Below are 15,729 nucleotides of genomic sequence, written 5' to 3'. Positions count from 1 at the left end.
CGGGTTCTGTACCTTGTCCAAATGCTCGTAAAACGATCGTAACGTAGCATAAAAGATTATGGAAACAAATTTTTATAATTATACTCGGCCACTTCGGCGTGAGTTGGTGTCGGTAGGTTTCGGGTTCGTCAAGAACGCTTCGCACAAAAGAAAATTTCATATTCATCAAACAGATTTGAGAGCTGCATGCGTCTATTAATATATATCAAATGACAATTCCGACTTTTTTTATAGAGTGACAAAACATTGTTGAGCATCTCGTAGCATTTAATCGAAGCGACGTTGTTGTTCTAGTTGCGAAAAGCATCACATTGTGATTGTACATATATATGTATAACAAATTCTTACTATTTTATAAAAGAAACTGTTAATGGGAAAGATGCAATATTTAACGTGTATTACTCTTGCAAACATGTGTATTCTACATCCTTCCTGTCATAAAAATTCATCAGTGTATTCATGTAAGTATAATTAGTCGTAACATTTATACATGGGTCTTGATTTGCAATTTTAATTCTTGAAATTTCAATTAATGATACCTCTCATCTCTAAATTATATTCTCCTGACTAATTATATTCTTTTTTTTTTTTTTTTTTACAACTTTGGTAACTTCAATTTTTCATAGATTGATCGCGAAAACCGAGCACGCGACACCGAGAAGTGGAAATAGAGGAGAGGAGTTATACTTATCGGCAAAGAATTTAACATTATTTTTTATTAATGATTACATAATTTATTACTTATTTTTTAACTCTATCAAATATACATTCTGTCAATTTGTATACAAATATACATACAACAGGTCCCTAATAATAATAATAATAAATCATAAATAACGCTATATCAAGTGAAATAGTGTTACAATTTTAAAATTATTGTTATTATGTACATTTATCATATTATACATATTTAAGCTAAAGAGATTTTTTCTGCAGCATCTTCTATAGGTTTAGCCGACGTGTGCAGGAGCTCTGCAAGAGTTTTGAATAATTTCTCTTTGTACTCATACACTTGTCTCGAACTAAGATTATTTCTATCGTCAACGTATCCTTGTGTCTCCAACATGTACTGCACTACAGACCACATAACGCCTCTAAATTTCAAAAGCACATCAGCAGTTCTAGAAAAAAAAACAAAGATTTAAGCACACAGATTATTATATACTACTACTTACTATATATTAAACAAAAAAAAGAAAGATACAGAAATACTCACTCTTTGTTGCAAACAAATCTTAAAGTATGTAGCGCATTAACATTAATCACAATTTCTGTTTTGTCGTCATCCAGCTAAAAATCATGAAATATAAATTGTATAATGTTGCCTACTCCACTACGCTGTTGTGCTTAATCACGAGATTAAATTATTTAATTACCTTATAACATTGAGCCTTTCGTTGATTAAAAAGTAATACTGTCAAAGGTGATATCATGCTTGTTTCACGAATTACCGTGCTACGTCTTATATCGCAGTGTGCAGCATTAAAATACGTCAAGAAAGAACTCGGCCAAACTTTTCGCTTGTAATTAACACTTTCCCCCGAAATTACAACCTTAGCGCAACCTCTGTAAGAATGAGATTACAAATAAAATGACTATACATTGCTTCTAAATAATTTGCGTCCGCGATTACACAAAATTCACTTACTGTGTTCGGAGTTCGTTAACGCCCTTTCTCATGATTCCGTTTTTAAATCCCATGTCTTTATGTTCTACCAATTGCTGCGTAGCACCATACAATACAGCTCGGACTAGTTCGTCGTTACTTTCAAATTTATTTGCTACAATGTTGGATTTATTGCAATCGAAATGCAACGTATCTTTGGTCAATAGGCGACATTCGATCAACTGTTGGATATATGTATTTCGTATTTCTGCAAAATTATGATGTGGTTTAAAAAAGATCTATCGATGAAATAAAGAATTTGATTGAATGCATATAGTATTAACTTATATTGTACAATAATATTACTTACGACTCAGTATTTGTATTCTGAGCGGTCGAAGCCTCATATCTCTACAAAATTTCGTTATTAGGTGCGGACTTGTTTCACTATATGTGAACCATTGCTTAAACATCCAAGCCATCGCGATATGATCGCTGGCTGGAGAGAATAATCTTTTATTTTCCCTGATTTGAAGCTTTTGATCCAGTACATTGTAAAACAAACTATCTTCACCAGAGAAAATACTGGCTATCGTTATCATAGGATGTACGCAGCTATTGTTGAAACGAAAACACTTATAATATAGACAAATAATCGGAAAATGACTGATGCAAATTAATGTTGAAATTAACTATTTAAACTTACCTGAAGATGGCAGAATATACCATGGCTTTACTAAACTTGGGATACATTGGGAATAGTGCCATTCGTTTACCTAGAGCTGTAAGATTCTCCTCATTATCCATAACTCCGAGATCCACTAAAGATCTTACCGCCTTCCGTATTGCGGTCGGTGTAGGCGGTTCCAGCATTCCACCTAGAAATTCCTCCGCCTTCTCGTCCGTATATGTTTTACTGTCAAGAATTACTTTTTCCAACGGATTGCACAGCAACTGCGGTACTGGATGCGCCTCCAATTTCTCGTAATCTTCTTTTGAGATTAAGTGATAACTTTCGCCAGGTTTAACTCGTCCAGCTCTCCCTTTCCTGTATAACAAATTGTTGTCTGTAAAATATTTTTTTAAATGGCATTTAAATGCAATTTTTTAAATAATTATGCTTCTTCCCTCAAATTGGAATAACGTAATTTTATAACAGTGCGACATATTTACTTGTCTCGATAATTACCTCTGTAGAATGTTCGCCCGAGAGATCCAACGATTGCTTATGTAAGGTAAATCTTTGTTATTGTCCCATCGCGATTCTTTTCGTATGGCAGCATCCACAACATAAACCACATCGCTAACCGTAATGCCTGTTTCAGCAATGTCCGTGGCCAAGATAATTTTCCGCACACCCGCCGGTGTAGGCTGAAAGATTTTACGCTGTTCGTTGTGCGATACTTTGGAATGCATCGGCAAAATCAATTGATTCTCTTTATAGGACGACGTATCCTCGAGCAGGCTCTGCACCTTCGTGATTTCATGCCATCCTGGTAAGAAGCACAAAATAGCACCGGGCGGCTTATGCGACGAGATCCATTTTATAATCTGTACTACTTTCCCAAAATCAACAGAAAGTTTTTCAGCTTCATCGTCATAGCGATCCTTCATCGCGTATGTTCTGTATCTTTGGATATTTGGTAGGTGTTCGATATCCTCCAAGAAATGCATTTTTACAGAATACAATCTACCCGGTACTCGTACAGCGGGACAATCGAAATACTGTTGAAACTTGTGCGCATTTATAGTCGCCGACATTATCAGTACTTTTAAATTGGGATTTTTCTTCAGAGCTCTCTTGAGCAGAATCATCAGCATATCGGTATCGATCTGACGTTCGTGTGCCTCATCCAAAATCACGTGCGAGCACCCTTGTAAACCAGGATTGCTCTGCATTTTTCTCAATAGTATACCGGTGGTGCAAAAAACTATCGCACCGAGTTCCTTCGGCAATGAATATTCTAATCTCACGTGAAAACCCACAACGTCCCCGACGCTCTCGTTTCTTTCGTACGCGACACGATCTGCGAGAGAGATCGCCGAGATTCTACGTGGCTCCGATACCAATATATTGCAATCTGTAGCATTCCCGTTCTGTGCGAAAGTGTCCAATATAAATTGAGGAACTTGTGTAGTTTTACCGCAACCTGTATCGCCTTCTATTAATAGGACTCGATTGTTTTCCAGTTTGGAGATAATTTCATCCCTGCGAAATAAATAACGTATACTTAGAAAATTACGAAGCACATTATATATGTACACGTAAAATATGAAACAAGCATCTTTCATACTTGAACTCATGGATTGGTAAAGTGACGGCGTGATCGGTGCGTTTTTCCAATCTGTCTTTCAATGTTTTATTACGGAAGAAACCATCCTTGTCAGCATCTAGTCCTATTATTGGATGGACGTTAGTCGTAGTCCGACTCAGTGCATTGTGAGCATTGAAAGTATTTTCGACCACTATATTATGTATTTCCTGAATATCGCGCATATTAAAATCGTCAAATATTAAATATATTAATAAAATATATGTATTGTTATACGTTAAAAATTGTAATGCAACATTTTACCGTGTCGTAAGTCTTGATCAAGTCTGACATATCGTTTAAAATTTCGGGAGCAACGCTTAATTCGACAGGCTTTAATCGTATATTCTTCATTTCCTCATCATTATAGACAATCGGTTTGCCGTTTTTCAATTTGCCATTTGTCTCTAACCATTGCAAGCATTTCCAAGCTGCATTTTTGGAAGCGAGTACTTTGGTTTTAGCAATTTCTTTAAAGGACATAACTTCCGGCCATTTGACGTTAAAAGTAACTTCCCATACATTAGATCTATTCACGGTAACTTTTTTAGCCTTTGTAGTTAAAACTGTTTGGTCGTTAAGTTCATGACTTAGTATTGTATAAATAGACGTCAAAGAAGATTTTGGATCTGGGTACAAGCGTTCCATTTCTGCAATTTTCAGTAATTTTATTATGCAGAACAAATTGATGAAAATGGCTGACCATAAATTGTGCAGTAAATTATAATCGTATAATAAATTTACTTATGAAGTTACATTAACAACAGAAATATTTTGTACTTGAGATAACTAATATATGTATACTTGTCAAGAAAGACAAATATAAAATTTAATATACATAAAAGATAAATCTTGCACTGTACGTCAATTGCAAATTATTTCTAGTTTAGCTTCTATTCGCTAGATTTTAAATAATCTTGTATTGGAAAAATGATTTATACATACTTTTTTGGATTACAGCTTCCTTATTAATCCTCTGAGATCTACCGTGCTTGTCTTCAAATGCATCGAGGCTTTGCTATGAAAATTTTTGTTCTCTTTAATAATCGAAATTTTATTCCGAATGCACTTGTAATATTTACGATTCATTATGAACTGCTTACCTCTGTAAATTTTTCCAGATTAACGTCTGCATGTAAACTTTTAGTTCCCACATTTTTATATGCATAATCTTTCACCTACAATATTAAAATGACAAAATAGATTTTTTTTCGGGAAGATTATCCTCAAAATACTCGTACAGTTAGTATCTTTAAACATACCTGAGATAAATGTTTATCTTTGTCTTTCACAGAAACACAGTATTGCGCTGCGCTGTGTATATGCGAGTCTTTAATCACATTTTTATGTAAATGCGCCACACGGCACTGTTGAAGCCTATAATAAAGTTATTTAATTTATTCTTATACACATAAATTATATAAACAATCCATTACAACTTAAATTAATATTACAAATTCTATTTTCAGAACTTTAATCCAACTGCTTCGTCGACGCTAGCACACAAATGAAACTAAATCTCTTTTAGCAATCGCCAAGTAACCGCGACAAATTAGCAATACTAAGATTGAGGAATATGTGAAAGTTTAATAGAATAACATCATTGTTATATACCAGCTATACGTTGTTCTTCGCCCAGAAAGTACTAGAAATGATCCTGACATTGCTTCTTTGTGTATATCCCCTTATTCCGTCTATATTTACTCTCTAAAAAAAGAAATATATTTCCAGAATATGCTAAAGATTTAAACAAGTCCAGTCTGACAAGCACGAGGAATTAAAAATCAACTTGTATCTATCTCGATCATCGGTCAAGTCAGATCAGTTCACCTCGAGGTTCACCTTCACGTGGTCACCGTGGAGGTTATAGACACACTTACCCCCTACGATCAAAGCGAACGGAATGATTCCAAACGTTTGTGGCAGTGCTTGCACGTCACGAGGAAATATCGTCGAAATAGTCATTCGCATAGAGCAAGCGCTGATTTTTTTTATCCAAAACGTGCCGGTTATATGTGTTATCCCGACGCTCTAATAATGCTCTCGTTAACGCAGAAAGCAGAAATTACGCGAAAAATACAACGTGGCGCATAAATATGTAGTCGAGGCTGTGCTGTCGAGCTTGACGCCGGTAACAAAAGATTTGCTGCCTGTAAAAGTAATTGGCATTGTATTTCCTATATGGAGAGTACAATCTACAAAATAAGAAATAAAATCTCACGTGTGTAACATACAACAGCAATCGTCGGTCTTTCGACACCAATATGGAAATTACTATTGATTGACGCGACATTTTCGTGCGCCACCCGGTATACTAGCGCTCCGAACTCCGAAGTTTGCATCAGCTCAGCCTTGGGTTAGGTTAGGTCGGGTCAGGTTAGGTTACGTTATGGAGTGGCTCGTCCGCGGCGAGAGCGGCAGTCGTGTAAAAATTCCAGTATTATGAAGACATGCCGTTTATCGTCACAAGTGCATTTCGTTTCGATTGCGTGATTGCGTAATGGGTGATTTAAACGCGCGAACGCAAGGATAAGAGCCCTCGGAGCCGTCGGGAGCCTTCGTCTCGCGAGCGAAACGGGAGGTTATGTCGCACGCGGCACGTGAGAGCTACGTTAACTTGCCTGCGGTGACACTTGAGGATCTTCGCGGACCGAGCGCGAGAGGATGTCGTCCGAGAAGCCGTGTCGCGCTTGCGTGGACTTCCGGACGTGGGCGAAACGCCAGAAGGAAGTCTACGACTCGGAGAAGGTGGGCCGGCAATTTATTGACAAATTCGTTGACGATTGCCGTGAATTTCGTCGCCTTATTGCTCAAGTGTCCGGTCTTATTTCGCCAGACATTCCTGCGCGACAATTGTTCTTGCTTTTTATCACTGTTTTGCAAGAAAATTTATCGCGATATAAATTTTACAAATTATATTTTTCATCAGGGAGCACAGAAGAAACAGGACCAAACACCGAATGCCAGGAACGGCGGTACTCGAGACGATTGCCCTTTAGACAAGGATGAGTTGGGCTCGAAGACCTGGGGCTTCTTGCACACCATGGCGGCGTACTATCCCGATCAACCGAACGAGAGACAAAAGTCTGACATGAACAGCTTCTTTCACACGTTTTCAAAATTTTATCCTTGCAACGTATGCGCGGAGGACCTGCAGGAGCAATTGAAACACTCGCCGCCGGAGACCGGGTCGCAGGAAAAATTGAGTCAATGGCTATGCAGAATTCACAATGAAGTCAACAAGAAGCTCGGGAAACCAGAATTTAATTGTAAACTAGTAAATCAGAGATGGAGAGACGGTTGGCTGGATGGTTCTTGCGATTGATAAGTAGCAATAATAGTTTTAGAATGTACAATGGGACCTGAATACAATACGAATTATTGTATAAATAATTGTTGTAGATTTTTTCATTGGACATTGCTCTTAGATTCGACGGTACGACGCGTACGTAAGAAAATACGAAATTAATAGCGATATATGTACTTAAAAGGCTTTCCAAGTTCTGTTTTCTTCCTGGAAAAGTAATAGTAAATCTACTATAAGAGATGGGAATAAAGTTACAAAATAAGAGACGGGAGTAAAATTGCATTATGCACTTTATTATAAATATCTTTGTGATAAGAGAAAAATTGTACAGATTCGAAACTACTTATATACAAATGTTTGCCAACGACAATTCAGTATTATTATTAACATTATTCTACTATCTAAATTGGGATTTCCATCTCGATAAGTACAATGCAAAAATGTGCACATTTGTTGCACCGTATCATGTATAGTAAAAAAATATACCGATATTACAAAAATTTTTTTTTTCACTAGCCATCCATTGCTTTTCTTCAATAGTCACTTTAATAATAGTGCGTTCCACCTGTGGTTGCACGTCTCTGTTCGCTATTTTTTCTATCTACGCCTATCGTAGTGATCGACTAAAGTAAGCGGTGTCCGTGCGATAGTAAATGCGGTAACTGCAGTTCGAGGACCAGGCTCGTAGCTGTGATCCTGCCCTTGACCACCTATGGGTACAACTTGGAATGTTCTAATGTGAAATGGAAAACGTTTATTGTTCACAGATGGTCGAGTTACATATAAAAACATTATGTGACCCACGAAGACAATGAAAAGGGAACTTCCTTTGGCCATGCTCTCTCTCACCCATTCGTCCACGAATATAGTGTTGATTAATACCTGTAAAAATAAAAAAAAAAAGGATGTTTTATTTTTACAGCATATTTATTATGTAGAATTTAAGTGTAATTAAAAATTATTTCAAGAAAAATAATTGTTAATATATATGCGTACCGTTAATGGGTGAAAGAGAAACCACACGGATCCCAAGAGAAGTAGCGAAGTGTAGAAGTGGAGCTTCGTATTCAATTTTCTGATAGTCTTGAAGCAACGAGTGACAAACACGAACCAGGCGATCAATTTCAGCGCTATTAGACCGTAGCCCGGTGGCGACTCGTAAATGTATAACACCAATCCTGGATCGAATACCTCAGACTGATATATATACAGCGACATTTGACAAATGGCAGTACTACCGATGAATATTGCAAGCCATCGGATTTGCGACGATGTAAGGACACTTTTGGTAACTGTGTAACCGATAGCGAGCAGCAGCATGAGAACTGTGTACAGGGTCTCGGAACACGCTTCCGAGAGCTGGCTCAACAGATATGCGTTCATCGCTGGCATTCCTCTCAGACCAAGATTGACGTAACTGTAAAGCTCGCACGACACCCCTAATAATTGACACACCAAGGAGGCGACGAACAGTTTGTAGGATATATGTAGCAGCCTCCTGGAGCGCAGTTGCAGCGCTATGTGGAAACCAAGGACGATGAATATCAGGTACATGCAGGCGATCGGTATCAGCAGCGGCAGTATGTCTGGAAACCGGAAACGGGCGCAATTAAGGAAACGCTACTCTGAGACTCGCCGATTTTCGTGAAAGTCAAATTACTTGCAGAATTCGTCTGCGGAGAAGTGTTCCTTCCAGAATGCGCCGGGCGCCGCGTTGGTCAGCGATATCCAGTACGTGACGTTCAGGCCTTTCGTGGAAGAGCAGTCGGCTAAAACTATGAACCACCATCTCGGCCGGGCCGAGATGAATCTCCTCTGGCTGTCGCATCGGACACCGTCGTCGTCCTCCACGCATCCCGACGATAGCCACGACGTGTTCAGCGGTATTATTTGACCGTAGTGGATGTTGAGAATACTCTCTTTCTCCCGGCATGTCTTGTTGGAAGGATAGACGGTGGGCCATTGGTGTGCTCCATCGTAGTACAGCAGGAGGTTTAGATTGCGTTCTTCGCCTCCCAATTCAAAGTGATACCGAAAAGTACCGCTTTCTGTTAGAAAACAGAATCTCGCGACGAATGCCCAGTTCTGAAAAAATCACGGTATTCAGATATTTGTCATATGTTATTTCTTTGAGCGATTTTATGAGTCATTAGAACTCGTTCTACGAAACGGTAACATTTAAAAGCGGCTTATGCATCGATCAGCATTATTGCCTACATCTAAATACAATTGCCTATCCATTGTAAAGATATGCAAGACAATATTAATTGCAAAACCACGCGCAATAATTTTAAAAATACATCAATTATAAATCTTTCAGTCTTTTCGATTTGCGGATCATTAAAATGTTAAAATATTCAAACGTTTATTGTCAAAACAATACTTAAATAACTAAGAAAGAACGAGGACTTTATCCTTCCGGAGTTGTTACTTTAACGTTAACTCTCGTCTGCTCTATTTCAAATCGCACTCGCTCAATAAAAATTCACTCGGTTATTTTTCGTTAACGCTAGGTGGAAACTCGATTTTGCTCGTACACGTACGCGCAATAATATTGATTCGTGCAAGAGCCGCCCGCGCGAAGCCGTGGATCGAAACGCCGCGCCGCTAAAACGCGCGACTCGCGCGTTTCCATTTCACGTTCCATAAAATCGATTCCATCCTGGTAGTTACTTCGTGTGTTATCAGGTCGCCCTCGAGTATTTTGGCATCGGCGTGTCGGAGCAACGGCGGGTGCGCGATCGAGAAGAGCAGCAGCAGAAAGACCAGCTTCACCGAGTTCCGAGTGCGCGACGCTCGTGCGACGAGCGTTCCTCCGCACATAACTACCGCAATCGTTACGGACGCATACTGTCAGCGGCCGCGTGCGGCCGCTTTGATCAATATTTCCCGGTGCCATGACTCGTATATCGATTTGATTATTCGCACGCGAAACGGGTCGACATTCGCGAGATTGCTGTTGTAAAAGAGGGAAAAAAAAAGAAAAAGGGAGAACAACCCTTTCGTGCTCGAAATTTCGCGCTATCATATAGATTCCCCCTTTACTTCTATGTGTTCCTAACTTTCTATATGTTTTTCCTCTAATTTTTCTGTTTCCTTTTCCATACGTGTTTCGACCGCAGGTCTGCGGGAAATATAATTAAAATAATAGCAGGGCTAAAAACTTACTTTAATTGCTCTATAATTACTTTATTATTTGGATTGTTTATTACTCCAGCGCTTTTTGTAGAACGGGATAATTGTAGATGTGTCAGATCTTAGAGCGAGGAAGAGCGAAATTTTTATCTGTCGAAGAACGTAGATGAAGGACGAAAAGGAATATTTTTGAGTACAGTATATATATATATATATATATATATATATATATGTACGCTAATTGCTCGCGTGTCCCTGACATTTGCGTGCATGTCGCTTGCGCAGCATGTAGTATGCATTTGCAACGCGTCGCGTTCTCCACGATTGATCGAATTGATTACTTGCAATACAACGACGAAGAAATAACAAATGCACTCGCTGTAGTATAACGTGCTATTTTATTAACTGTTTTTAGAGAAAAAAATAGAAAAAAATAGAATTTAAAAGAATTATTGCTCGAAAGCAAATAAAAGATCAACATTCAGATTTAAAGATTATTTTGCTCTCCCCCGATAAGTTATGATATATTATATAATTATTTAAAAAATAATACAGTACAATATTAAAAGAATAATACAATTATGAAATAGAAATAGAATAATGACAAAAATCAGAAAAATCTAATTATATATTTGTTTATAATAAAATCAAGAGAATATAATTACAAGTCGGAGTTTTCTGGTTTCGAATAGTCGAGTCCTTTATTTTCAGTTCATTGCACGCCTTTATGATATATAATTGCAAATTAGAAATATACGCGCGAAATCGTATTCAGATTTATAATCTATTTCTGTTCCATGTCACGTGATACCGGATAGCACTGCGACGCACGTTGTCGAGCCGCGGACGGGAGACGGGAGCAGGTTTCGGTTTGTCGAACGTTGTTTAGTAATCCTAGATTCCGTTTTCCCTACCTGTAGAAATTAGACGGAACCACCAAAACATATAACATAACATTTCGCTTTAAATACAGAGAGTGTACGTACATTAATTCAGCTAAACGGATCTTAGATTCGTGCGCGTCAGTGAGGTTAGGCTTGAAAGATGGTTACAAAAGCCAGTAAACAGAGTGCGAGAAGCTTCAAAAGTGAGTCGTTGTTATATACCGTGTATCCCGAATCGCGTCTAAACGAGAGGTTATTTCGGATTACAGCGCTATGGATTCGCTTCGACGCCGACAGCTCGGACAAGCACCAGCTGTTTTTCAAGGAGCACTCCGTGAGAAATCAGGAACCGGAGTGTCCCAGAAACAGAACTCTTTTTGTACTGAATATACCGCCGTACGCCACCACCGATTGTCTGAAACATGCGTTCGCCGATCTCTGCGGCGATGTACGGTCCGTTACGTTTTCAAACGCGAAAGGGTTTAAAACTGCATACATCGTTTTCAAGAAGGAGTCCTCTCTGGACAGGGCGATGGAACTTTCGGAAGATCGCGCGATTACGTTGAACGGCGACAAATGTGTGTGCCTCACAGGATTAGAAAGTGAGTATTTCGTATAATCTCTTATAATCTGTAAAGAGAAGTATATCTCTGTCTCTGTTTTTAACTATTCAAACAGAATGGTGTACGGAGTATAATGATACGTTGCACGACGAGCGACTAATGAAAACCGACATCGAGGAATATGTAACTCTGTACGACAAGCAAGTACAGAATCGTATCGCACGAGAGAAAGCCGCGGAAGAGAAGGACGAAGGCTGGATAACTGTAACGAGTGGAAAGAAAAGAGGGAAATTCGCGCCGACCAGGAAGGAATCTACCATCAGCAAGGTGCAACGGGAGGAGGAACAGCGCAAGAAGAAGAAGCACCTGCTTAATTTCTATACCTTCCAAATTCGCGAGACGAAAAAGCAGAGTAGGTACAATTGTTACAAAATTCTTCGTAGAGCGATGGTTTTTTTTATTTAGAATGCGCCTAATCTGTACGATCTTGCTTTAAGATTTAGCGGAGTTGCGCAAAAAGTTCGAGCTGGATAAAAAAAGACTGCAGGAATTGAAACAAAAACGGACGTTTAAGCCATTTTAGGTACGTTAAATGTTGTAAATAACTAGGACGATTGTAAAATTATTAAAATCAGTTGTAATTCGTTGGAATCTTTATTTTTTGACGAAACAAGTTGTATACAATATAATTGCCTAATGATTTTATTTTTTATGTACAAACAATAATTGTTTAGAATATTGTCGATTAAATTAATTCATCGTCATCATTGCCGTCAGCTGTCGTCGTCGTCATGCTCGTATCAAGCTGCTTTAGTCGCATAAGTTTGTAACGTCCATTCTATCAAAAAGTGCTGATACGACAGTGGTTGCAGAAGGGCTAATAGTTCCTCTGAAACGAACGTTAATAACGATACGTATAAAAATATGGTAATATAATTACAATATGTACGCGCGAATGCATTTTACAAGTACGTATACGTATAAGATACGCACGTTTATTTCCGTAAATGCAGTTCGCAGACATGGCCGCGCTGACGGCTTGCGCGAGTCGTTCCATAGCTAGGTCACGCGAGACTTTTTCGATGTTCGGACGATTTTGCAGATTCGCCGTCAATAACCGAGTAGTAGACGCCAAATGTTGCGCCGAGATCGCGTGCTTGTTGCTACCGCTGTTGTTCAGTCGCAGCACCGAGTCCATGAGTAACTGTTGAACTTTCGAGTAAAATTTTCGCGACTCTTCCCGACTCTCCGTGCTTTCCGTAGCGTCATTACGCAGAGGACTCAATATGCACCATCTGTGGATAAAAGATAAAATGGTTCGACGTTAAATGCTTTTGTTCGTCATCCTCGCGCAAAGTTATAGTCGTTACGGAATGGGAAATGACCTGAACAAGCCTGCTATAGGTGTTATCGGGGTCATCGGAATCCCACCGGTGGGCAGTGCCGGATTGTCCATCAGGGGTGTTAACGGTAAACTCGGATTTTCGTCGATCCACTCGCCTACCGATCTGAGCAGCTCGGTAGGCGGATCTTTGTCCTCGTACACTTCACCGATCGCCGTCAGCAGGTTGGCAGTGAAATGTGGCGCGAGTACGGGTAGCTGCTTCAGTTTGTCGATGGATCTCGGGGTGAGCGCGAAGTAGTCGTTGAGCACGTGCCTCGCCAGTCCTACGCTCTGCGGCGAGGTGGAGCCCAACTGCTGCATCCAAATGCCAGCTGCGTTTAGGACCGCCTTGTTTTGGGTGGCGATCGCGAACGACACCAGGTTACCTAGGATCTTGTATCTGGGACTGTCCGCCGGGAAGAGCGACAGGAAGAGGGCGTTGCGCACCGCGGGAGTGCCGCCTGGGCTCTGGAAGAAGTCGCTCGTGCAGTCTATCAGCTGCAGCTCGTGTATCGCCGTTGTCACGTTGCGTTTCTTCCGCTTCTCCACCTCTCCGAACACAAACTCCGATATCAAGTCCATTTGTAGGTCCACTTGCTTGCCCGGCCTGCAGCAGAGTACCTCTTGACAAACGAATAACAAATAAAATTTAATATTCGAAGAGGGAAAGAGAGAGAGAGAGTCGTGATATATTAAAATGTGTAACGCAGATCTGTACATTTTAGCTGCACAATATTGAAACAGATAAATACATTTTAGTACGTTAAACGTCGCTGTAAATAACATTAAGATTGTAAAATTATTAAAGACAAGTGTGTCGCGGTACATTTTCGAGATACAGAGAGCACAGCTAAAATAAACGGACCAGCGGCGTCGAGATAACCTGTACCACTCGTACCGATTCTGCACAGAGCTTCCCTGGCGCAGTAAGGGAAGTCCAGCTTTCTAAGTATCTGCTTCACGTCGTTCCCGGACATCGTAGCGTAACGCGGGCGCAATTGTCGTACCGAATGCCAAAGGAAACTGTCTCGACCGTCTCACTTTTCAGCGTTTGACGACCGGTTTGACAGCGATCATGTGCGCGCGCGCCTTTATATATGCATACATATGTAGAAGAGGGGTAGTAGGTGCGCGACCTGCGCGTCGTTGCGCCGCGGAGACGCGGCGCGCACTGCGCGCGGTGGCGCGCAGTGCGCGCACCGGCCGACGCCGCCGGTGGGGCCCTCGCCGCGCAGTGGCGCCACCGGCGAGTAGGTTGCGAAGCGCATTATTAGTCAAAACAATCCGGCGAATTGGTGATCTATTTTTAGGTCGCGCCCACCGTAGTCCACGGTGCTGCACCGTTTTTCCCCGGAGAGGCCCGGAAAGAGAAGTCCGCGCGGCCGGTGCCCTACCGCGACGCCGTCTCGCACCCGCGATAAGGTTCAACGACCCCCCCTCCCCATCGTGGATCGTGACAGGCCAGGGAGCCGTGCGGCCGTGCGCGGGCCGGCCATGTTTATACCGCGGTGAGAAAATTTTCGAGCCGTGCGCCGACCGTGCAGCCGCCGCCGCCGCGAGCCACGAGCGGGACTATCTCCACGTGCGCCGTGGAAGCGCGACGATCCCCGCCGCGCCGCGCGTACCAGCCCCGTGCCCCAGGAGGCCGCCGCGGGACCGCAGCGCGCAGCGTTCGCCGAGGAGCCGACGACGATGGAGTCCTCCGACAGGGGTAAGTCTCGCCCGGCGCGCGAGGAGGATAACGACACCCGCGTGGGAAAAAACGGCGGGGCCAATATTGTGCCAATCTTGACACGGACGCGCTGCCCCCCCCTCCCGCGGGGGGGGCAATGGCAGTGTCAGGGTCGAAACGGAACTGGTTCAGCGACCGCGTTAAGAGACGCGCGGGGTCGTCGTCGCGTCCGCGTCCGCGCGACGTTTCGACGACCAACCCCCCCCCCCCTCCCCTCCGGGACGGCCGACCTCCTGGCAGTCGAGGTCGCGGCGGACCGTCGACCGCTCCGAGCTCTCGCGTAAATCGCCGTGGCCGATCGAATCTATGTCACGCGGAGCGCTTTTGGCCAAGACTGTACCAACGCGTCGTCCTCCTCTCTCTCTCTCTTCTCCTCCGCCTCTTTCCTTCCTCTCTCTCTCGCGCTTCCTCTCCTCCCCCGCGTTCTCGCCGTCTCGCTCGCGCGCCTCGTCCGCATCTTGACCGGGATGGAGAGGGAGAGAGAGAGAGAGAGAGAGAGAAAAAAAGAGTGCGCGCGCGCGCTACGCCTCCAGGGCATCATCCTGCGGATCGCTCACGGGCACGTGGTGGAACGGACGCCGTCGAACGAGAAATCCGAGACGGCGATCCGCCCGCGCGCGCAATTCTCTCGCCGGCGAGAAAACGACGGACGCGCGGCGACATTTCCCCGCTCGCTCGCTCGCTCGCCTCGCCAGCGATCGTGCACGGCTGGCACGGGCGTTCCGCGTTGCGCAACTGCCGCCGCGGCCGTAACTGCGTGTCTTTAACCTACATAGGGAGGCCCCGGCGCGGCGCGCGCGGCGAAT

General features: G+C 42.3%; 6 protein-coding genes across 10 annotated transcripts in view; 3 read left to right on the top strand and 3 right to left on the bottom strand.

The window, feature by feature from the left end:
* Positions 1–4: 4 nt before the first annotated feature.
* LOC143901346 (ATP-dependent RNA helicase DHX30) lies at positions 5–6,264 on the bottom strand. The gene is made up of 15 exons (XM_077413561.1): positions 6,140–6,264; positions 5,799–6,068; positions 5,533–5,625; positions 5,181–5,295; positions 5,022–5,096; positions 4,864–4,936; positions 4,183–4,568; positions 3,901–4,088; positions 2,796–3,815; positions 2,313–2,654; positions 1,977–2,221; positions 1,649–1,874; positions 1,377–1,566; positions 1,217–1,290; positions 5–1,121 (listed from the first exon to the last, which is right to left on the bottom strand). The coding sequence occupies exons 3-15, from the start codon at positions 5,580–5,582 to the stop codon at positions 911–913; spliced, it is 3,195 nt and encodes a 1,064-aa protein (XP_077269687.1). The 5' UTR covers positions 5,583–5,625; positions 5,799–6,068; positions 6,140–6,264; the 3' UTR covers positions 5–910.
* A 47-nt stretch (positions 6,265–6,311) lies between these two features.
* Alr (Evr1_Alr domain-containing protein Alr) lies at positions 6,312–7,311 on the top strand. Its single transcript, XM_077413762.1, has 2 exons — positions 6,312–6,666; positions 6,848–7,311. Exons 1-2 carry the CDS (start codon positions 6,583–6,585, stop codon positions 7,241–7,243), a joined length of 480 nt encoding a protein of 159 aa, XP_077269888.1. The 5' UTR covers positions 6,312–6,582; the 3' UTR covers positions 7,244–7,311.
* A 484-nt stretch (positions 7,312–7,795) lies between these two features.
* Positions 7,796–11,009, bottom strand: LOC143901347 (transmembrane protein 145). The gene is made up of 4 exons (XM_077413577.1): positions 9,899–11,009; positions 8,890–9,310; positions 8,222–8,811; positions 7,796–8,107 (listed from the first exon to the last, which is right to left on the bottom strand). The coding sequence occupies exons 1-4, from the start codon at positions 10,046–10,048 to the stop codon at positions 7,823–7,825; spliced, it is 1,446 nt and encodes a 481-aa protein (XP_077269703.1). The 5' UTR covers positions 10,049–11,009; the 3' UTR covers positions 7,796–7,822.
* A 185-nt stretch (positions 11,010–11,194) lies between these two features.
* Positions 11,195–12,512, top strand: LOC143901411 (ribosomal RNA-processing protein 7 homolog A). Of its 2 annotated transcripts, none has more exons than XM_077413730.1 (4): positions 11,195–11,447; positions 11,514–11,846; positions 11,923–12,231; positions 12,305–12,512. In XM_077413730.1, exons 1-4 carry the CDS (start codon positions 11,405–11,407, stop codon positions 12,388–12,390), a joined length of 771 nt encoding a protein of 256 aa, XP_077269856.1. In that variant the 5' UTR covers positions 11,195–11,404; the 3' UTR covers positions 12,391–12,512. The 2 variants fall into 2 exon arrangements, with proteins under 2 accessions (XP_077269856.1, XP_077269862.1); XM_077413736.1 differs by having other exon boundaries at positions 11,199–11,447; positions 11,923–12,219.
* On the bottom strand, positions 12,505–14,299 carry LOC143901401 (integrator complex subunit 15). 3 transcript variants are annotated; one of them, XM_077413695.1, is made up of 4 exons: positions 14,075–14,299; positions 13,193–13,814; positions 12,801–13,102; positions 12,505–12,696 (listed from the first exon to the last, which is right to left on the bottom strand). In XM_077413695.1, the coding sequence occupies exons 1-4, from the start codon at positions 14,166–14,168 to the stop codon at positions 12,608–12,610; spliced, it is 1,107 nt and encodes a 368-aa protein (XP_077269821.1). In that variant the 5' UTR covers positions 14,169–14,299; the 3' UTR covers positions 12,505–12,607. The 3 variants fall into 3 exon arrangements, with proteins under 3 accessions (XP_077269821.1, XP_077269830.1, XP_077269841.1); XM_077413704.1 differs by having other exon boundaries at positions 14,090–14,299; XM_077413715.1 differs by having other exon boundaries at positions 13,193–13,798; positions 14,090–14,230.
* A 438-nt stretch (positions 14,300–14,737) lies between these two features.
* Usp (retinoid X receptor ultraspiracle) overlaps positions 14,738–15,729 on the top strand; it is a 74,480-nt gene continuing 73,488 nt past the window's right edge. For both annotated transcript variants that reach the window (XM_077413681.1, XM_077413673.1), the window contains exon 1: positions 14,738–14,902. In XM_077413681.1, the coding sequence (XP_077269807.1) occupies positions 14,884–14,902 (19 nt within the window). In that variant the 5' untranslated portion in view covers positions 14,738–14,883. The remainder of the gene's footprint in view (positions 14,903–15,729) is intronic.

This window comes from Temnothorax americanus, unplaced genomic scaffold (genome assembly GCF_048541705.1).
Source record: "Temnothorax americanus isolate GAGA-0224 unplaced genomic scaffold, ASM4854170v1 Scaffold10, whole genome shotgun sequence".
Taxonomy (NCBI): Eukaryota; Metazoa; Arthropoda; class Insecta; order Hymenoptera; family Formicidae; genus Temnothorax; species Temnothorax americanus.
The sequence above is the reverse complement of the archived record's forward strand: the minus strand, read 5'-3'. Positions and strand labels throughout refer to the sequence as shown.